At 56.5% G+C, this 22,201-nt stretch overlaps 1 protein-coding gene across 2 annotated transcripts in view; it reads left to right on the top strand.

Annotated features, from left to right (window-relative positions):
* SEMA3F (semaphorin 3F) overlaps window positions 1-22,201 on the top strand; it is a 33,684-nt gene that overhangs the window by 4,951 nt on the left and 6,532 nt on the right. Inside the window, exons 3-8 of one of the 2 annotated variants that reach the window (XM_054482829.2) lie at window positions 13,451-13,611; window positions 13,710-13,772; window positions 13,889-14,008; window positions 14,754-14,846; window positions 16,426-16,519; window positions 21,946-22,065. In XM_054482829.2, coding sequence (XP_054338804.1) covers window positions 13,451-13,611; window positions 13,710-13,772; window positions 13,889-14,008; window positions 14,754-14,846; window positions 16,426-16,519; window positions 21,946-22,065 — 651 coding nt within the window. The remainder of the gene's footprint in view (window positions 1-13,450; window positions 13,612-13,709; window positions 13,773-13,888; window positions 14,009-14,753; window positions 14,847-16,425; window positions 16,520-21,945; window positions 22,066-22,201) is intronic. The other variant, XM_054482832.2, reaches the window with a different exon arrangement.

The following is a 22,201-nucleotide window of genomic DNA, read 5'->3' as shown; positions in this document are numbered from 1 at the left end:
AACACTTTGATGAGAAGTCGCTGGGAGGTTTCAGTGATGGGCTGGGGTCTGCAGAGTGAGAGGCTGGTCGCCCGCTCCATCACCATTGGACTTAGCCCACTGTACAGGTGCACGCACACGGTACACACATGGGTGTACAAATGGCTCACTCGAGAGCCACTTCCTCAAGGGTGTGTGTGGTCTGAAGAGTCTACCCTGGGCCCAGGGTGAGGGGCAGTGGCCATGCTGGGGCCTGGGGGACCTGGGGTCATTGGGAGTTCTCAGCCTTGGCCCTCCTCTGGCCAGAGGTAACTTCATCCAGCCGCCTGCCCTGGGTGGGGTCGACTCAGCCCTGGCTGGCCAGATTTCCGGGCAGCCATCTTGGGGTGAAAGGCTGGGGTGACCTTTCCTTCCTCGGGCTTGGCGGAGGCCCAGCCCCCACCTCACCATGTCCCCCAGCAGGGCCCCACCCCTGGCCTCGTCCCACCCTGCCCCTTGATGGAAGGAGTCGGGGAGTAAGCTGCTTATCATCACTCTTCCCAGTCACCCAGCTCCTGGAATTTCTGAGGCTATGCCTGGAAGGAGTCCCCTGCAGGGCCTGAGAAATGGGCCGAGAAGAGTTAATTTGTTTGGGCTGGAAAGCACCCCCCTTCCCCAGGCCCCGGGAAGGTGAGATATTTATTCTGCTGATACCTCCACCCTTCCCTGGTGGAATTCTTCAGAGCAGATTAATAAATCTTGAAGGGGCCAGTTCCCCCGACCCCCTCCCCGGCCCAGGGTCTGGCAGCGAGAGTAGAGTGTCTCCTCCCCCGATAGTGGAAGGGAGGGGTGGCTTGGTCTCCACACCCTTGGGACCTTGTGTCCGCTCTGGGTGTTGTTTTTGTCATGATGCATGCAGGTAAGCAGGAGGGGCAAAACAGAGAGGGATCTTCCGTGTGCTCCTTTGAAGCCTCCCTGGACCTCCAGGGGCAAAGGCTTTTGTTTCTATTTTCCAGAGAGAGAAACTGAGGCTCAGACAAGGGCAGGGTCAAGGTCAGGCAAGAGGCAGAGGCAAAGCCAGAAATAGAACCCTGGTGTCCTGGCCCTGCCGGCGCCCACATCGCGTCAGGTCGATTCCTTCTCAATTAGCTCTGAAGCCGACACCCGCAGTGACTAAAAGCTGAGCTCGCTGGCAGCCAGCCTGGGTGTTGCCTGTCGTGGCAGCCTGGGGTGGGGCTGCAGCGCGCCTGGGGCTACCCATCCCAGGGCCCCTGTGCCTTTGCACAGGCAGGTTCCCCTGCCCTGAATGACCTTCCCTGTTCCGACCTGGCCTCGTGTCCTAATTTTGTGCTTAGACTTCACTTACTACTATATGGCAGGCCCTGTGCTGAGTGCTGGGGACTCTGTGGTGAACAAGATAGGGTGCTCACAGTCAAGCTGGCGGAAAAAGCAATGGATACCCAGTTGGTCAGGGCCACCTGGGAGCCCAGCACCTGCTGTGTACCAGGCCCTGTGTATCCCCCCACACTGGATGGTCTCAGCCTGGTTATGCACGCATGAAGTGGCCCTCAGTGAGGAGCAGGCGCTCACCAAGTGTGTGTGCAGTGAGAATGGAGACCAACACTTCAAGAAACTGGGCTCCCACCATCTTCCTCCCAGGGTACATGTGGGTGGCACAGAGAAGGTTACTCTCAGAAGCACTGCTGGTCACTGTGGCTCCATGTCATAGTTTTTTCATCTGTGCCTTGGATAGACACAGCAGTTGACACCCCAGGCCTCAGGGGCTCAGGCTGGGCACCCCCTGCCCTGCCCTGGGTCCTGCTGCAGTGGGGAGGTGCCGGTTCCCGCCTGGGTAGGGCTGGACCCTCCAAGCTAGAGGTGCTGGCATAAGGGGCCACACTGCCCAGGGTTGATAAAGGAACAAAGGCAGGAACTGGGCCAGGCTTGGGTTTGCTGCCCGCCCATCCGCCTGGGCACCCCAGCAGGTCTAGAGCCAGAAGGGTGTGAGGGTCAAGCAGCCCAGGGTTCCCTCAGATTAGGGGGGCTCCTATGGCCCAACTTCTGGGCTTCAGCAGCACAGCCAAGATCAGGCAGAAGTGAGGGTCAAATGGAGATTTCCAGGAGCAGGTGAGGTGTTTGTTCATTCCTCGCTCTTGAGAGAGTGGAGCCTGGGCTGGAAGCCTGGACAGACCCTCCTTCCTTCACCCATCCATGCCTGGGCCTGGAGTCCCCTACACCACAGAATCACTGCCAAGTCTCAGAGAAAAAGCTCTTCCTTCCCCCACCCTGAGATGACCCAGGCTCTGGGGCACCACCTCCCTCTGTGGCAGCAGCAGGGAGGTGTGAGGGCCCTGCCAGGCCCTTTGTGCAGCCTGGGGAGTGTTTACTTTTTCCCAGGAAGCTACCCCACGACACACTGCTGCTGCCTGGGCTGGGTTTGGCCAGGGATTGGGGCCAAGAGATGTTTGGTGGGGTAGAAGGACCCTCTGATGACATGAGACAGTTGTGCTGCTAGGGAAGCTGAGGCAGAAGTAGGGAGAGGGAGCAGAAGGTCACCCTGCCAGGGGAGGTCAGGAAAGATGAACATCGTCGAAATAGTAGTAGGAGCCCATGAGGATAACCAAGCAATGGTCCCTCCAAGACCTAAGGAGGGTCTGCCTAGGTTTCCTGTGAGGAAGGAGGCTTGCGGGGGTCGAGCGGCTTCCCAGGTCACTCAGGAGCAGGACTGAGATGGAGCCTGCATCCGCCTGATGCCTGAGGCTGTCCCAGGACTGAGAGTGGAGGGCAGGGATGGTGGTGGTGCTGGAGGCACAGACCCTTCGCATGAGCTGGGAACAAGGAAGATTCCAGCATTCTGCAGTGCTGGTTTAGCCTTCCTAGCCTCGTTTCCCAAAGAAAGAGCTGGGGTTGCATTGGGCAGGCTCCCCATGCCCTCTGTCTGCTGAAGCAACGGAATTGGAGTTTGCTTATTTCCAGGCTATAAATCTGGCCCTCCATCACTCCGGCGCTTCCACTGAGCAGGGTCCCTAGGAAGGCCTCTCATGTCAGAGATGGGAACACCAGGGCCTAAGAGAGGAAAGGGCTCCTGTTCCAGAGCAGCCTGGAGTTTGGGCCCTCAGGGCCAATAGCCCAGAACAGTGCCACCGCTCACATCATTTGCATGTGGCATCAGAGGACCAAGGTTGCCAGGTTTGGAGATGATGAGGTTAGAGGTTAGGAAGGGTGACAGCCTGTTGACTTCCCCTCAGGAGCTGGTGTGAGTTGAGGTACCTCTAGCAAGCCTTGATGGGGCCTTAGCCCTCAGGCCTGGTGCAGGAGTAGGGGTGGGACTGGAGAGCTAGAGGACATGCTCTTGCCCCCCAGGGGCTCCTTGGCTAGCCAGAGCAAGGTATGTGGCTTTGGTGAGGGAGGAGGGGGAGTAGGCCCAGGAGCTTTGAGGCCAGTGTGGCACCAGGGAGCTGGGCGGGGGTCAGGTGGCTCTGGCAGCTACAGTGGGGGTTGGAGCTCACAAGCCAGGGAGGGTGGGTGTTCCAGGATACGCCAGGATGAGGGAGGAAGGAAGACCCAAAGCATGAACTTGAGCCCAGATCCCTTGAGCCCAGATCTGGAGTTTCAGTTTTCTGGAAATGGGAGCTGCCTTACTCCTGAGAGACTTGGAAGTGGCCGCTTTGGAGTTGGGAGGTCCTGAAAGCTGCCCATCCCCCAACTGGCTAGGAATTGGTCTTTGGAGAGAATGGAGACAGGGTCTTTGTGCTTGCTGGAGAACCTGCCTGACGCCCAGCCTGGGTCAGTCAGGCCAGGAGCTGGGGCTTTCAGCTTTGGCCTTCCAGGTCCAGTGGAGCTTCAGATGGGACCGCCACTGTCTGGGCCTCCGCAGCACAGGCCTTGTCTCTGGTTCCCTGGCATGATGCCCGCCCCTCCTTCCCTGGCTCCAGCTTCCCTTGGCACTGAGTGAGGAGCTGGTGCATGCTCAAGGAGTAAATCATGTTCCTTGGCAGCCCCCGCTGCTTTGTAATCGTAAAGAATTTAAAGAGAAACCGCCAAGATAAAAATCTCACCCCAGCCCATAAAGGCATCTTTCACCCTGCAGCTTGGGAGACAGTGAGCCTCAGAGAGGGCTCTTGGCTGTCTGCACCTGTGTGTATGCACCTCCAGCCCCTTGACTCCTCCAGAGGTGGTAATAGCTCAGAAGGTGGCTTTAGGGCCATGGGTACCTGGTCCCTGACTCCTGGGAGACCTGCATCTCCTCACTCAGGAGAGTGGGGTGCTTAAATTTGGTGTAATGCAGAAGTGGTGGTGGTGGTGGTTGAGCTAGCTGGTCCCAAAGGCAAAACCCAGTTCTACCAGTGTTAGCTGTGTGAGTTCAGCCAAGTGGCTTAGCCTGTCTGAGCCCTGGTTTCTCCTGTGTAAGGTGGGAATGGCAGTGGCCCTGTGGAAGCAGCATCATGAGGGCTCAGACTGTCTTGCTTGCATCCTGGCCACGGATAGACCTTGCTTGGTGAACATCATTCTGTGTTCCCACTGCCTTTTTTGGAAAATGGGAGTAAGAACAATACTGGCCTCATTGTGTTGTCAGGAGGATTAACTGTGTGAGTATGGTCACTGTGGAAGAAATCTCAGTCACCAGGAGCGATCCTGAGGCTGGTATGCAGGTGAGGGCAGGTCCAGGGGCATGCCCCAAGGAGTCCCAGACTGCCTCACCCCTTCGTCCAGAATTCTAACTTTTGGTAAGGGAGATGGTATTTGGAAAGGACTCCAGGAAGGACCCTGAGCCCTGTGGGGTGGGTGGAATAGGGTCAGGAGGAGGAAAATTCCTACCATGGGTATCTGGGCAGGCTTCATGGAGGAGGCTGCATCTTGAGCAGGGGAGGGGAGGTTGTAGGGGAGGGAAGAGCTGGAGCACAGGGAGGGTGCATGTGGTGCAGCACCTGGGGAAGAGGACAGATGCTAGATGCAGTCTTGCTTTTGGGACAAGGATGTAGAGTTCTACTTTCTGTTTCTGGTTTTTAAGCTCTTTTTCCTCATGGCAGAGGTACTAAATATGTATTGTGGAAAAATTCCAGTGATACGGATGCATTTGGCGGGAGTGATGCCTTGGAAGTAGCTCCCTAGAGACTGGCTCCAAGGCCTGGTTGGGACGCACAGTTGGCTGCAATAACTCCTTCTGTGAATGCTGCTCCAGCTCCTGCTGTGTGTCCTAGGGGTGACCAGACCTGGGCTTCTCACTCAGGCATCTGCAGGGCTGGGCAGAAAGCATGTTTGCCTGGCTTGGCCTGGTGCTATCCTGGGAATCTGAGCCCCGCCTCAAGAAGCCCTGGGAGCTTTGGAGAAGCAGAGAGGATTCCTGCTGCATTTTTCTTAGAAATAGCAAGAGGGCCTTTGCCAGAGGCCTGGATGCCAGAAGGCTGTGGTCTGAATCCAAAGCCTAGCTCACGTGGGTGCCAGAGCTTGGCAGGCCTACAGCCCCCCACCCAGGCTGCTGGGCAGCCCCAGGGAGAGAGTGGAGGCCTCCTGGGCTCCAGTCCCTGACCACTGGTCCTGACCCAGCAAAGAATGGGGTCTGGGCAGTGGCTGCTGGCCTAGGATTGAGGGGCTAGCCTGTTGGGAAGGGAGTGGGGCTCATCCGGGCTGACGGGCTGGGCTGACTTCTGGCACTCTCACTGGGCCGAGGGGAGCACTGGCTATCTGGTGCATCTCTGCAGGGCAAACACAGACCCAAAGCAACCGGCCCCTCCAGGGATCAGGAAGCCTCAGCTCCGGATCCCCCTTCCCCCATTCTTCTTCCTTCCTTCCTCCCCCTACTCCCCCTTGCCTCCACCCCTCCCTTTGCCACCCCTCTTGGCTTCCTACCCGGACATGCTCTTTCCTCGGACGTCTCTGTACCCAGCCAAGAGCCTTGTTCCTTCCCACTTGGGGCTCCGTGCTGATGCCCTCATTTCCCCCCGGCCAGAGTCCACTGCCTCGTGTGTCTGCTGTTCAGCCAGCACAGTTGCCTTCTAAGGGTCATACACGACATTTGGCAGAGCGGCTAGAATTTGGGAGCCCTTTGGGCTCCTATAGCTCCAAGGCTGAGTGGGTAGCACTCCAGGGGGCCTCTCCCGGGGCTGCCTGTACTGCCATTTTTATCGGCACCTTCCTGGCTGGGCCTGGGGCCTGTGCGAAGTGCTCACTGCCTGCCCTTGACTGGCTAGCGGCTGAGTCCTGCTGAGGTCCTAACCCAGCCTCACTGCATCCTCCAAGGCTGACCCCAAGCATGCATCTGTCTGCCCTGTGCCTCGGTTTCCCCATCAGAATGTTGGGGAGGGGCTAAGACTGTTTGGAACATCCCGGGAATCTCTGGGTGGGTGATGTGAAGGGGCTGCAGGGACCGCAGGAATCCGAAGAAGGCCGCAGAGATGGGGGCTGGGCCCAGGGGAGGGGGAGGGTTTTGACACCCACCAGCCTGTTGGTCCCATCCTGGCCTGTCTGTCTGGGTGATTTATCAGAGTAAATGAGCCATGGAGAGTTTGTTGTCTTTTGCAGTCATGGGGAGGAGGAGGTGGTGGAGGAAGGAGTGAGGGGTTTCCGGGCCAGGTCTGGAATGTGGGAGGAGGGGGTGGGTCCCCCGGGGGCCTCTGAAACTGGAGGCACTCACTGAATGGCCTTTTCACTCTCCCCACCTGAGAAATGGATCAGTGCAGCCCTCCCCTTCAGAACGAGCCCCTCTTTCCATCCCCTTCATACTTCTCGGGGCACATTCCTGTGTGATCTGCTTGTCTGGTCATCTTCTCCCACCCCCTGCTCAGGACCAGGTCTCTTGACCACAGTGTCCTTCCAAAGCTGAGCCAGAGCCCTGACTTGCCTGGCTGGTGAATGCCCAAATGTGTTCTCACAGGCAACCATGCACACTGTTAAGTTCCAAGTGGGACGTCTAGGCCTCTGGAACTACCAGCCCAGGCCTAGGATGGTCAGGTGCATGGACCATGGGGAAGGCAGGGGTCAGTGGAGGTGCCGAGGCCAGAGAGACCCCATCTGCTGGGACAGAAGGTCAGAAGTCATTGGGTGTCCTTCGGGGGCATGGATCCCCTGGTTCCGGGCTGGCGAGTCAGGGAGTGATCCTGCTGCTCCATCACTTCTGGCTTTTCCTGGTTTGAGGCTGAGCTGTGCCCTCAGCCTATCCTGTCCTGGGCGGAGTAGGTGAGCACTGGGGCGGAACGGGCGTGGGAACAGCATGCCTGGACCTGCTGGCCCCAGCCCCCTGCCCCCTGCCCCCAGCCTTCAGTCACTGAAATGGGAGGGAAGTGTACAGCGGCGTTTTGGCCCAGCTGGGCTCTTACCCCTGTGCGGTGTTTACTGAACAGCTGGAATGTTTACAGTAGCCCTTGCAAAGGGGCCCCTCGTTCCAGGGGATTTCCCATCTTGAGGGTCCCACTGGGGCTCTTCTGAACTCACCAATTCCCTGCACCCCTGGGATAGATGTGTCAGGGATACAGACCATAACCATCTCCACCTTGCCAGAGCCAGTGGTGCCTGTCCCCTTGGCCTCTGGCCTTGGGTCCCTCTGCTCTGGAGGAGCCAACATTTCCCACCGCATTTCCTAGAGTGGCAGCTCTAGGTGGTGAAGTACGGTAACTGGGTCCCCAGTTCAGACATTTAAATTAAATTCAATCAGAGCGGTTATTGAATAAAAACACGCGGAGTCATTTACATGTTAATTATGTTGAATGGACTACTAGACCATAATTAGTTGCTAATTGGGTGAGAGTGGCTGTAATTGGTTTTGTTGGCACCAACCTGGCTCACCTACCTGGGAGGAAGCGGGGGTTGGTGTGGATGGCTCCTAGGGAGGCCCTCTGGGTGTCCAATCTGGAAGGCTTGGCTAGAGATGGTATGCGGGGGCAGATCTCGAAGGGCTTAGGGTCAGAGGAACCTGGAACCTCTCCCCAGGGAGAGTGCAGCTGGGGTCTGGCTTCTAGGGTTCCCATCCAGAGCATAGGGGGAAAAGGGGGAACTGGGGGAGCTACCCCAGATTAGCAGTGATAGGCTCCCCTGCCCAGCCCCATGTGTGACCTGGGCTTGAACAAATGGTAAGTGCCCAAGAGTGGGTCTGTGGGAGCACAAGGCAGGCGTCACACAAGGCAGGCGTCACTCAGGTGTGTCTCTGCACATGCTGGGCCCTGGGTTGGCCTGATCAGGGTGGCATTGGGGTGTAAGTGGGTGTGCCAAGCAGGGGGAAGGTACGTGCAAAGGCATCTGGGCTTCCCTGCCCCCCTGCTTAGCTTGGCTGGGGTTCCCGGGGTTGTAGGTCTGTGGCCATGGGCTGAGGCCTTCCGGCTGGCTGCTCATTAAAAGAGGATTAGGCTGAGAGCCAGGGGGCCAGCCCAGTCCCCAGGCCTTCCTCTGGGGCTCCTCACAGCTTTGGGGGAGTGATAAAAGGGCCGGGGCCACCCCTTCCTAGATCCTGTGGGGGTATCCAGTAGGGACCACCTGGGCCCTGCCATGCCTCTTGCCACCACTGCTACTATAGCCTTGGCTACCTCAGTTTCCCTCCTCAGAAGGTCAGGAGGTCTGTCTTTCCGGTGGGTGAAACACTGACAAAAACCCAGGCTGGCGCCTCCCCTTGGCCCCCAGTCCCATCTCTCTTCAGCTCAGGGATTAGGGCTGCACTGGCTCACTAGAGGTCAGAGGTCTGAGCTAGGCTGCAGGGATCTGTCTATCACCCCCAGCCCCCATCACTGCTGGGGGAGGTGACGCTGTCAGTCAGGGCCTGCTGCTTTGTGGGGCTATAACCAAGGGGGCGGGCTGCCCACCTCTGCTCCAAGACTCCTCTTTTTGCAGCAGCCCACGCCTCACTGGACGCAGACCTGATGTCCTGGAGACCAGCAGCAAGGGGTAGGGGCTGCCCACTTGGGGTCTTCGGGTGAGGGCTGTGGACACGCCTCCTCAGTGCCTGTCCTCACCTGCCCCCACCTTTAAAGTAAGGTGTCACCAGCTGCTTCCTAGATATGAGGGACCAGGGGGCCCCCAGGACCCAGCCACCTGTGCCTTGAGAAGGTCCTGCCTCTGGACCTGCGCCAGGCTGCTTTGGGCCAGGACCCCCCAAGTGCTTGATGGCCATGAGAGAGTCCTGGAGGCCAGGAACGGCTGCGGAAATGAGGTGTCTGATGCCAGAAAAGGCTCTTCCTTCCCGATGACGGGAAAATCCTTCCCGGATGTCACCCCTCCCAACTTGTGCCCAGCCTGGATGAGAGTATGGGGGTGGGGAGCCCTTCCCAGGAGACAGCACCCAGGCACACCACCCTTCCTCCCACTAAGGTCAAAGCTTATCTGGACTGGAGTCCTGATCCCCACAGAACCCTTGATCGTGCCCAGCCCCTCCCTCAACATTGCCATGGCATTCGAGGAGGCATGGTGCTCCTGCTGCCAGAGCCAGGTGTGGGACAAGTGGAGCAGATGTGGGGATTGGCCTTAGGACATGACCAGGCTGGGTCTGCATCAGCCCTGCCCCCCACTGATGCCATCTCAGGTCCCAGGTTCCTTTGTTCCTTCTGTCCCAAGTCCCTGTCCCTTAAGGGAGCTGGGGCCTGGTAGGATCTGGCACCTGCTGACGGCAGGTTTTGGAGGAGGATACCCAGGGCTACTTGCCCACCCCCTGCTCTGACTCAGGCTTCTTGGAGGAGTGAAGGCTCCCAGTTCCTTTGCCTCATGGTGGAGTGGGGAGCAGGGGACAGGACACCCTGTGACCTGGATTGAGTACCACTCTCCTTTGGGCCTCAGTCTTCCTGTCTGCAGCTGGGGGTGCAGGGCTGTCTCAGGGCTCCTTGTTTCCCTTTTCACCGACAGTCTGGCATGAGTGGGGTCAGAAGTCCACCTGTGGGTTGAGAAGGCTGGAACCTTACACCTTCTTTGCTCTGGGACCCGGGGAAGTTCCCACCCCTCTCCACCTTGGTTCCCGTCTGGTAGGCTGGGTTTGGATGAATGGTTTGGGATTTAGCTCTACTCCTGTGGGTTGGGGATGGGGTAGGGACACACTGGAGTTGGGGAGGCTGGAGCTGAGTCCACAGGTGGCCTCTTCCTGCCTTATAGCCCTCTCTGCTCCCCAATCTAGCACTAGGAAATGGGGTAGCTGGGGTGGGAATGGGGGTGGATGCCCTACAAGAGATAGTGACACCTGGAAGCCTGCTTCCTTGGGGAAGGACTTGGGACCCCATCCCACTCTCCCTTTCCCTGAAAGGCAGAGACACCCATGAAGGATGGGTTGGCGGAAGACCCGAGGAATGCCAGGCCGTGAGCCTCTCTCTGAGATCAGAACGGGGTCACTGATCCTCAGGGTCACTTTGAGTATCAGTACCAGGAGGGCCTGAGAGATGGTCTAGACTAGAGAATGAGGCTCAGAGAGCGAGAGTGCCCCCAACTCAGGTCATGAAGCTCACCGAGAAACTCAAGCCATAACCAAGGATCCCTGATCCTGGGTCCCACCCCTTCCCCACCATGTGCAGCCTCCTGGGGCTCCCCCTCCCCCCACACTGTTTCCCCAGAGACCAAAGCGTCACGTCCTGTGACACCAGAGCCATTGACGCCATATCCCGTGGCCACTGGGAGGGGTCCCGCAGGTCCTGAGTCATGTGCCTTGTCCATGGGGAGCGAGTCACCTTCCGGCCCTGGCCCTCCTGGCAGGCAGTCACTACCACCAGGACTGGCTTCCCCTGGGCCTCCCCCTCCTTCAGCCATGGACCTGGGTGGGAATCCCACCCCCATGCACTCTGGCATGTCACATCCCTTCCCTGTGCCCTGTGCCCTTGGTATTGTGAGCACAGGGCTTTGTGCACAGTGGGTGTTCGATAACTGAGCAAGGGGCTCCCTCCACCCCCACCTCCACCCAGGGGCAGACTGGGGGCCGAGGGCAGAGAGGGTCGAGGCCAATCTCCTGCCCCTAAGCTGGGACTCAGTTTCCTCATCCTCTGAGTGTTCTCTACGGCCTTTCTCACAGAGGGAGCTAGAGTTTGGGAGTGCTGGGGCTTTGCGAGAGGGTAGGGGACTCAGACTTGGGCCTCGGGCTCTGGGAGTCGTGGTGCAGGGTTGATATTATAGAGGCCCAAGGCTGCGCAGGGTTGGAGCGTGGGGATTACAGCTGATTGGGTTCCTGGGGGCTTGATGGCTGAAGCTCCCCCTTACTCGGAGTGCCCATGTCTGAAGGCGCCCACTTAAGCCTCTACCCCCTCCCCCTGCCATTGCCCCCAAAGTGCCCCCTAGCCCAGGGGATGGGTAAGGGCACGACCGAGCCATGCCCCCAGCCAGGGTATAAATAACCCCTGGCGGGCTGTCCCAGCCTGGGGGGGCTCCACTGGCAGCCCCACTTCCTCTCTGGCCACTTCCCAGCCCTGGGGGTGGGGGAATGTTTACTTTCCTGTTGTCACTGTGGGTGAGCGGCCAGGCGGGTGAGCGGCCAGTCGGGGGACTCCGAGTGGCCCAACAACAGGTGCGGGACAGGTGCCTGGGCCGCCCTGCCCAGGACTTCAGAGGCACCGCCGGACAGGCGGGTGAGGCCATCGCCAGGCAGGATCGGCCCTTTGATCCCTCGGCGTCCCTGCGTCCCAGCGGTTGGCCAAGGTCATCACCTGCATTCCCTTGTCACCGCATAGTCAGGGCCAGGCAGGGCAAGACCTTTCCTTACCCGCTAGTTTCTCCGAGTGAGGTTCTGGGACCAGATATGGGCTCTGGGTCAGCTGGTGAAACCCCCTGACCCCAGCCCACCTCTGCCCCACCTTCAGGCTGTGTCTAGGACCTCGGATCCCAGCTGTTCTCCCCCTCCAGGTGCCTTGGGGCCTGGCCCAGGCCTCTCCCTTGACTGCCCCACCTGTGAAATGGGTTACCAGCTGGGGAGGGGAGATGAGACATGTGTGACCCCCTTGGTGAGTGCCTCATGTGTGGCAGGACATGTATGCGCCATGTGATGCCTGTGCCACGTGTATACATGCATGCGCTCTTCTGTGTGCTGCTATCTTAAGCCCCCTGTGCGTGTGAATATTCATCATCCTCATTACAGTGTTCCCTCTTCTGCTGAGCTAAAGATAGCCGGGGGTGGGTGGAGAAGGGGCTTGTCAAGGGGACCCCTCGGCTCTCCCTCCCCTTGGAGGCAGGTTCCCAAGCTTCTAGGAGTCCTTTGTCTGTCACTGTCTGAGCCCCCTCCTGTCCTTCATCCTTAGGAAGGACTTTTCCCCAGCATCCTGGAGTTGGAGGGCCAAGGCTGCTGGACTCATGCAAAAGGGAAACTAGAGGACCCAGTTGAACCCTGCCTTTAGCCCCTGCGTTGTAGCTCCAGGGAGAGAGCCTCTTTCCCAGAAATGACTGTCCTGGCTCGTTCAAGGTGGCCTGAGAGTTCCACCATTAGCAGCCTTATAGGGTCTGGGGGAAGCTGGGGTCTGTAGGGCACTGTGTCCAGCAGGGCTTTCTGGTCTCCTGGCTAACCTGCTTCAGACCAAGTGAGGACCTTGCTGTGCACCAGCTGTGCCCTCTGCCTGGTGGGCGGCCAGGGTAAGAACAGGGCATCCAGGCTCCATGCCAGAGTCTGCGGGCTGTCCCAGATATATACCCGGCCACACCCCTATCTGCTCATTAGCCCTTTTAAGCCCCTGTGTGAAGCTGGCCCCACCCTGAGCGTGGGAGCATTAACCCCCACCTGAGCAAAAACTCTTTGATGCTGTTGCGTACCCTGGCCCGCACCCACCGCCCTTCATTAGGACCCAGAGACTAGCTAGGGCTGTCTATGAATCACGGGTTTAGCTTTGGGTGTGGCGCCATCCCTGGCCTGCCTACCTGTGCCACTTTGTCTTCCCAGTCTGTCAGGGACTGGAGAGGGAGCTGAGAAGGATCCAGGAAGGGAAGCGGGAGGTTTAAGACCACTGTGTGGGCTGGGCACAGTGGCTCATGCCTGTAATCCCAGCACTTTGGGAGGCTGAGGCAGGTGGATCACGAGGTCAGGAGTTCGAGACCAGCCTGACCAACATGGTGAAACCCATCTCTACTAAAAATACAAAAATTAGCCGGGCGTGGTGGCGGGCGCCTGTGATCCCAACTACTCAGGAGGCTGGGGCAGCAGAATTGCTTGAACCCGGGAGGCGAAGGTTGCAGTGAGCCGAGATCGTGCCGTTGCACTCCAGCCTGAGTGACAGAGTGAGACTCCATCTCAAAAAACAAACAAACAAAAAAATAAGCTGGGTGTGGTGGGTGACGCCTGTAATCCCAGCTACTCAGGAGGCTCGCTTGACAGGAGAATCGCTTGAACCCAGCAGATGGAGGTTGCAGTGAGCCGCAATCTCGCTACTGTACTGCAGCCTGGGCAACAGAGTGAGACTCGATCTTGTAAAAAGAAAAAAAGAAAAAAAAAAAAAAGACCACTGTGTGGTGGGGGTCCTGAGGGGAACCTCAGGGCCTCAGTCTCCCCTTTGTCAGAGGGGGTATGGCTGGATGGTTTCCTGAAGGTCCTAATTGGTGCCCTGCCCTCCACCTGCAGAGTTGAAGGCCACAGGCACCGCCCACTTCTTCAACTTCCTGCTCAACACAACCGACTACCGAATCTTGCTCAAGGACGAGGACCACGACCGCATGTATGTGGGCAGCAAGGACTACGTGCTGTCCCTGGACCTGCACGACATCAACCGCGAGCCCCTCATTGTAAGGGCTGGCCCTGATGTGGGACATGGGGTGGGCACGGAGCCCCAGGGCTCAGGGCATGTCCAGAAGGCTGCACCCTCTGACCCCCATCTCTGCAGATACACTGGGCAGCCTCCCCACAGCGCATCGAGGAATGCGTGCTCTCAGGCAAGGATGGCAACGTGAGTTTGGTGGGATCCACAGGTGGGAAGGGGGAATCCACAGGTGGGAAGGCACTGCCCCCAGTGTGGGGGCAGGCCTGGCCAGGGCACCTATGCAGCCTTCCCTCTGGCCCCAGGGCGAGTGTGGGAACTTCGTCAGGCTCATCCAGCCCTGGAACCGAACACACCTGTATGTGTGCGGGACAGGTGCCTACAACCCCATGTGCACCTATGTGAACCGCGGACGCCGTGCCCAGGTAAGCCCCAGCCACCCTGGCCCTGTGCTGCCCCTGCTGGTGGCTGCATCCCAGGGTCCTGATGGGAGGAGGGGCTTCAGCCCCAGCCCTGCCACTTCCGAGCCTTTTGACCTTGGGTGAGTGACTTCTTTCACCTCACTGAGCCTCAGTTTCTTCACTTGAAAATGGGGCTAACTGCTGCCTTTCTCACAGGTCGGTGTGAGGAGGAGGCAGTGAGCTAAAGCTCCCAAAGCTCCTAGCACTGTGCCTGGCACATAGTAAGCACTTGCTCCATATGTGGCAACAGCTCTCTTGGCTATGCCTGTGGACCGTGCCGCCACAGCCGAGCCAGAGGGCCTGGTGGGGGCCTTGCAATAGGAGGCTGGACACCTGGGTCAGCTTCTACCATGTGGCCTGGGGGAGAGCTGCCTTCCTCCCCCAGGGCCGGGGTTGTGGGGAGCTGCCCCTTCCCCAGCTCTGCCCCTTCCTGCCTGCTTCCACCCTTTTCCATTTCCATGTGGGCATGTGTGTGAGCTGGCGTGAACTTGTAGGGCATGTGTGAGAGTGACTGGATCTGAGGGGCACCTGTGTGTGCAGGCGTGTGCCAAGCCTGTGTGTATGTATGTGCACACGCATAGACGTGTTCTGGGGGGCCCACGTGTTCACATGTGTTCCTGGCCTGTGTGGTGTTAGAGGCTGGCAGCCCGAGCCCGCTCCCCCAGCCCCTGCCACCCCCAGCTCTAACCCCTGTTCCTCGTCTTCTCAGGCCACACCATGGACCCAGACGCAGGCGGTCAGAGGCCGCGGCAGCCGAGCCACGGATGGTGCCCTCCGCCCGACGCCCACAGCCCCACGCCAGGTGGGCCTCATCCCTCCAGGTCTTTGCCAGGCAGCACTGCCTCTGAGCGGAACTCGCCCTAGGCCTGCACCTGAGGCCAGCCTCCCCAGGGCCTCCCTTCTACCTCTGTGCCCACACCCCATCCCCACCCCTTCCTCTGAAGTGCCCTCAGGCTCAGAAGGCATGCCCAGCTGGACTCATGTCAGCCTCAGTGTGACCCCTGCAGGCAAGAAATAATGAAGCCACCAGGCGGGGAAGACAGGAGCCCTGGGGACAGCCATGCCTTAGCCCTCAGAAAGCATGTGTGTAGACACACAAGAGCACACACCAGTGTGGATGTGGGCCCTCCTCACTCAGCACCCAGAGTGGAAAGTGGCACATGAGTGCAGTCTGACACCTTACTCCCAGGTGTCCGTGCCCCATGCCTCCCATGAGTCATCTGTGAACACAGGTGTCCTGCACACTCGTGCTTGGGGCGCTCTTCTCCCGGGTGGTATCTGTCCACTAGTCATGACCTGGGTCTGGGCTGGGAGAGCTGGGGCTGGGCAGGGGCGGGCAGGGGGGCAGGGGCTGCCGGTGAATGACAGAGCATGTTTGTGGTGGGGAGTGCAGAAATGCAGGATCGTGTGGATTCTGTGTGTGCGTGTCCATGGTGTGAGCAGGGGGTTCCGTGTGCTGGCAGTGATATGTTCAGAGCTGTGTGTGCACCCCTGTGTGTGCAGGAAGTCACGTGTGCAGTGTGTAACTGGAAGTAGGCCTGTGTGCACCTTCCCATCGCCATCCTGCCACCTGCTGCCACCTCCTCCTGCCTCTGTTCCTCTCTCCTTGCCCCTTTCCCTCCCTCTGACTGGCTTTCTCTTGTGGCCTCTGTGCTCACCCCTGTTCCAGTGCCTTTTCCAGCCTTCCTCCTAGCATCTTGCAGGCTGGGCTGGGAGGCACAGGGGGCTTTGTGAATTCCATGTGGTCTGGGCTGGACTCCTTGACTCCTGGCTCCCTGGGGAGATGTGGAGCCTGGGGGCTCTGCTGAGGGACAGGAGAAAGGTCGTGGCCCATTGGTCCATCCTGAGGACCACAGGTAGGACACAAAGCCTGAGGATACAGTAACCTTAGAGCTCTCTGGCCTGGCTAGACCTGATGGCAAAGGACAGGACCCCAGGCCTTTAACCAGTCACTCCTGCCCTGGCCAGGTCTGCAACGCCTTCTTGACCCAAGACAGGCAGCCACAGCAAAGAGCTGTGCCTCTGTAGCCCAGGGGGCCTTGGCCAGTGTCTTTATGAGCCAGTTGGCATGGAGGGGCTTCAGCCCCTACAAGCCCACTCCATGTCCATCTCATAGCCCCCAAGACAGGGCCCCTTGAGACTTGGTCCCCAGGTCTTCCCTAAGACCTGGGACTAGGAAGCACCTCCCTTGGAGCCCACAGCATGGCCCTGCCCTGGGAGACCTGGCTGGATGGAGTTTAAGGCCAAGGAACTCTGGGGAGTGTAGGGGTGGGCTCGGGGTATGCCTGGGGGCTCATTCTCACCCTGGGAGCCTGGTGACCCTCACACTTCCTGGCTGAGGGACTGGCCTGGACGATGCTGAGCCCCGCTCTGCCTTGCAGGATTACATCTTCTACCTGGAGCCTAAGCGACTCGAGTCAGGGAAGGGCAAGTGTCCGTACGATCCCAAGCTGGACACAGCATCGGCCCTCATCAGTGAGTGCCCCCCAGCCCCGCTCTACAGTCTCAATGTGTGGCCTCTGCCCCTGGAGATGGGGCATGGCACCAACACTTACCCAAGGGCAGAGACCGTGACTAGGCTGTCCCTGAACTCCCCAAAAGGCCCCACCTGGCAAGGGGGAGAGGGTGCAGGCCAGACCCCACTGTGAGCTGAGGTCAGAGACTGGGTGGTAGAAACCTCCACCTGGCCCCTTTGGATGGGGTACCAAGGAAGCCAGGTCCTACCCTGAAACACACAGTGTGGTCCATGCAAAGTCCAGAACCCTCCTGACCACAGGTCTCCTAGAAGAGAAGATAAGCCGAGTGCGTATCGGGGCTGGTCTGAGGGGCAGTCCCATAGCATGTTCTTGGTGTGTCTGAGAGGCTGGGAGAGCCCTGTAGGGAAGCACCAATGGAAAGTTCTGGCTCTGTGACCAGACAGGGAGAGCATGTTTCTGGTCTGGGTAGGTGTCTGGGAGGGTTGGGGGCTGTTCTCTGAGTAGGGGTCCTGCCGGGGTCTCAGGAGCAGCTGCTGCCCCTAACTGCAGGTTGGATGAACCCACCACTGACCCTGACTCATGCACGCTGCCTGTTTTCTGATTGTTCAACAGTCTGCCTCTCAGAGCAGCTGTTGGGCACTGTGCCACCTCCAAGCCTGGGAAAGGCCCTGGGGTCAAGGGGCAGACATTATCCTCCCCCTCTTGGCAAGTGAGAAGGTCCCAGCCTGATGGCAGAGCCCAAATCAGTCTGATGAGGAAAGACAGGGCCTGCCCTGGGGGAGCCTCAGATGTGGTATGTTAGAGGCAAGTACATTATTAAATTTTCAGGAATTTTTTGAGCCAGTTGTTAAAGACAACTATTATTAAAAGTTAAGGCCAGGCTCAGTGGCTCACATCTATAATCCCAGCACTTTGGGAGGCTGAGGCGATTGTATCATTTGAGGTCAGGAGTTCGAGACCAGCCTGGACAACATGGTGAAACCCTGTCTCTACTAAAAAATAAAAAATAAAAACCATTTTTTAAATTATATGAGTTTACGATTAAACATTAAAACAAAGGTAACAACAATAAAAAGTAACAAACACTCAAAACTAGCCGGGTGTGGTGGCTCACACCTACAATTCCAGCACTTTGGGAGACGGAGGTGGGCGGATCACCTGAGATCAGGAGCTCGAGACCAGCCTGGCCAACATGGTGAAACCTTGTCTCTACTAAAAATACAAAAATTAGCCAGGCGTGGTGGCGGGTGCCTGTAATCCTATCTACTAGGGAGGCTGAGGCAGGAGAATCACTTGAACCTGGGAGGTGGAGGTTGCAGTGAGCTGAGATCGTGCCACTGCACTCCAGCCTGGGCAACAGTGCGAGACTCCATTTCAAAAAAAAAGACTTGAAAATTGAAATTGATCTATGGGCTGCAGAACGGATGTTGTGTTAGCAGGCATGAAAACAACATTTGTCTCCTTGCACACCTCCATCAGAACTCTGATGGAGACCAAGACCAATGAGCAGTAATATTTTGAAAGGAATCTTTTTTTCTGAGCAGTGGGTTTAAAATATTCAGAAAACCAGCCAGGCACAGTGGCTCACGCCTGTAATCCTAGGACTTTGGGAGGCCGAGGCGGGTGGATCACTTGAGGTCAGGAGTTCGAGACCAGGCTGGCCAACATGGGTGAAACTCTGTCTCTACTAAAAACCCAAGAATTAGCCAGGTGTGGTGGTGTGCACCTGTAATCCCAGCTACTTGGGAGGCAAGGCAGAAGAATAGCTTGAACCTGGGAGGTGGAAGTTGCAGTGAGCCAAGATCGTGCCACTGCACTCCAGCCTGGGCAACTGAGCGAGACTCTGGTTCAAAAAAAAAAAAAAATTGGTAAACCATGCTGTAAGCAGATGTACTATCATTCAGGCTTTGTTGTTATTTATAGAGCTCAGGCAGAGTAGATTTTGCGTAATTCTTTTTTTTTTTTTTATGAGACGGAGTCTCGCTCTGTCGCCCATGCTGGAGTGCAGTGCTGTGATTTCAGCTCACTGCAAGTTCCGCCTCCCGGGTTCACGCCATTCTCCTGCCTCAGCCTCCTGAGTAGCTGGGACTACAGGCGCCCGCCACCACACCCAGCTAATTTTTAGTAGAGACCGGGGTTTCACCGTGTTAGCCAGGATGCTCTCGATCTCCTGACCTCGTGATCCACCTGTCTCGGCCTTCCAAAGTGCTGGGATTACAGGCGTAAGCCACCACGCCCGCCCCGATTTCACATAATTCTTAAGGGCCCTAGGGTTCTTGGAATGGTAAATGAGCACTGGCTTCAACTTAAAGTCACCAGCTGCATTAGCCCCTAATAAGAGAGTCTGACTGTCGTTTGAAGCTTTGAAGCCAGGAATTGATTTCTCCTTGATAGCCGTGAAAATCCTACATGGCATCGTCTTCCACAAGAAGGCTATTTCTTTCTTTTTCTTTTTTTTTTTTTTTTGAGATGGAGTCTCGCCCTGTTGCCCAGGCTGGAATGCAGTGGCACCATCTCGGCTTACCACAACCCCTGCCTTCTGGGTTCAAGCGATTCTCCTGCCTCAGCCTCCCAAGTAGCTGGGATTACAGGTGCATGCCACCATGCCTGCCTAATTTTTGTATTATTAGTAGAGACGGCATCTCGCCATGTTGACCAGGCTGGTCTTGAACTCCTGACCTCAAGTGTTTCTCCCGCCTCTGCCTCCCAAAATGCTGGGATTAGAAGTGTAAGCCACTGGCCCTGGCCAGAAGGCTGTTTTATCTGCATTGAAAATCGTGTTTAGTGTAGCCCCCTTCATCCATGATCTTATCTAAATCTTCTGGAAAACTTGCTGCAGCTTCTCCATCAGCACTTGCTCTTCACCTTGCATGTTTATGTTTTGGAGATGGCTGCTTTCCTTAAACCTCATGAACCAGTCTCGGCTGGTTTCAAACCTTTCTTCTCCAGCTTCCTCTCTTCTCTCAGCCTTCACAGAATTGAAGAGAGTTAGGGCTTCCCCTGGATTAGACTTTGGCTTAAAGGAATGTTGTAGCTGGTTTGATCTTCCATGTCAACCAGTAAAACTTTCACCATATCAGTGATAAGGCTGTTTCACTTTCTTATCATTTGTGTGTTTACTGGAATAGCCCTTCTAATTTCCTTCAAGAACTTTTCCTTTGCATTCACAACTTGGCTAACTAGTGCTAGCGGCCTAGTTTTGGACCTGTCTCAGCTTTCAACATGCTTTCCATACTAAGCTTAATCATTTCTAGCTTTTTTTTTTTTTTTTTTTTCTTTTGACAGAGTTACACTCTGTCCCCCAGGCTGGAGTGAAGTGGCATGATCTCGGCTCACTGCAACCTCCACCCCCCGACTCCCTGCTCTCCGGTTCAAGTGATTTTCCTGCTGCAGCGTCCCAAGTAGCTGGGATTATAGGTGCCCACCACCACCTCTGGCTAATTTTTATATTTTTAGTAGAAATGGGTTTTGCCATGTTGTCCAGGCTGGTCTCCTGACCTCAAGTGATCCCCTGCCTCAGCCTCCCAAAGTGCTAGGATTACAGGCATGAGCCACTGCACCTGGCCCATTTCTAGCTTTTGACTTACAGTGAGAGATAATATGACTCTTCCTTTCACTTGAACACTTAGAGGCCATTGTGGGATTATTAATTGATCTAATTTTAATATTGCTGTGTCCCAGAGAATAGAGAGGCCCAAGAAGAGGGAGAGAGATGGGAGAATGCCCAGTAAGTGGAGCAGTCAGAACACACACAACATTTATCGATTAAGTTCACTGTTTTATATGGGTGAGGTTCACGGTGCCCCAAAATAATTGCAATAGTAACATCAAAGATCACTGATCACAGATCACCATAACAGATAGTTTGAAATATTGCAAGAATTACCAAAATGTAGGCGAGGCGCGGTGGCTCATGCCTGTAATCCCAGCCCTTTGGGAGGCCGAGGCAGGTGGATCACCTGAGGTCAGGAGTTCGAGACCAGCCTGGCCAACATGGTGAAAACCCGTCTGTACTAAAAATACAAAAATTAGCCAGGTGTAGTGGTGGACACCTGTAGTCTCAGCTACTTGGGAGGCTGAGGCAAGAGAATTGCTTGAGCCTGGGAGGCGGAGGTTGTAGTGAGCTGAGATGGTGCCACTGCACTCTAGCCTGGGTGACAGAGCAAGACTCCGTCTCAAAAAAAAAAAAAAAAAAAAAAAAAAGAAGAAGAAAAATTACCAAACTGTGACACAGACACAGAGACACAAAGTAAGCATACGCTGTTGAAAAAATGGTGCTAACAGACTTGCTTGACACAGGGTTGCCACAAACCTTCCTTCTGTAAAAAATGCAGTATTTGCAGTGCACAAAGCCCAGTGAACTGAGGTGTGCGTATGCTTCCTAATTCTTTCACTACACTTTATTGTTAGCTCTGCTCTTTTTTGTTTTTTTGTGGTTTTTTTATTTTTGTTTTTGTTTTTTGAGACGGTTGTCTCACTGTGTCACCAGGCTGGAGTGCAGTGGTGCAATCTCAGCTCACTGCAACTTCCGCCTCCCAGGTTTAAGCGATCATCCTGCCTCAGCCTCCTGCCTCAGCCTCCCGAGTAGCTGGGACTACATGCGTGCACCACCACGCTTGGCTAATTTTTTTGTATTTTTAGTAGAAACAGGGTTTCACCACGTTGGCCAGGATGGTCTCGATCTCTTGACCTCATGATCTGCCTGCCTCGGCCTGCCAAAGTGCTGGGATTGCAGGAGGCATAAGCCACCATGCCCGGCCTCTCTTTTTTTTTTTTTAAGATGGAGCCTTGCTCTGTTGCCCAGGCTGGAGTGCAGTGGCGCGATCTCGCTCACTGCAACCTCCGCCTCCCTGGTTCAAGCAATTCTCCTGCCTCAGCCTCCCGAGTAGCTGGGATTAGAGGCGCCTGCCACCATGCCCGGATAATTTTTGTATTTTAGTATAGCCAGGGTTTCACCATCTTGGCCAGGCTGGTCTCCAGCTCCTGACCTCAAATGATCCACCCGCCTGGGCCTCCCAAAGTGCTGGGATTATAGGCATGAGCCACTGCACCTTTCCTATTAGCTATGCTCTTGAGGTGATTTACATTTGTTGTGTCTGTGGGGTAGAAATACTGTACAGTGGTGTTGGCAGCTCTTCCTGATTTTGCTTTCAGTGACCTCAGGTTGGTAGCTTGAAATTAGTCATGGCAGGAGTATTCACACCACAGAAATGGGCTATTGCTACTAATCAGAGCTGATCGTTACTAATGCCAACCCTCCCAGAGCCAGTGGTGAAACACTGACCAGCACTCCACTGGAGATAGGATCATGCCCCAGCGGGGAGCCTGAGCGGGGAGATAAGGCCCTGCCCTGGAAGTCAACTGAGCTGTGCCCTGGCCCTAGCAAACAGCAGCCCTCTGACTGACCCACTGGCCCACCCACAGATGAGGAGCTCTATGCTGGTGTGTACATCGATTTTATGGGCACTGATGCAGCCATCTTCCGCACACTTGGAAAGCAGACAGCCATGCGCACGGATCAGTACAACTCCCGGTGGCTGAACGGTAAGCGCAGCCCCAGGAGCCCTTCTGTGGCCGTGTGTCTGGGATGCGGCAAGGAGGTCGTAAAGAAGCACATGTGGGGGAAGTGGGGACATGTTTAGCCTGTGACTACCTGGGGCAGGGGTAGTTTCTTATCTGG

Source organism: Pongo pygmaeus, chromosome 2 (genome assembly GCF_028885625.2).
Source record: "Pongo pygmaeus isolate AG05252 chromosome 2, NHGRI_mPonPyg2-v2.0_pri, whole genome shotgun sequence".
Classification (NCBI taxonomy): domain Eukaryota; kingdom Metazoa; phylum Chordata; class Mammalia; order Primates; family Hominidae; genus Pongo; species Pongo pygmaeus.
The sequence above is the reverse complement of the archived record's forward strand: the minus strand, read 5'-3'. Positions and strand labels throughout refer to the sequence as shown.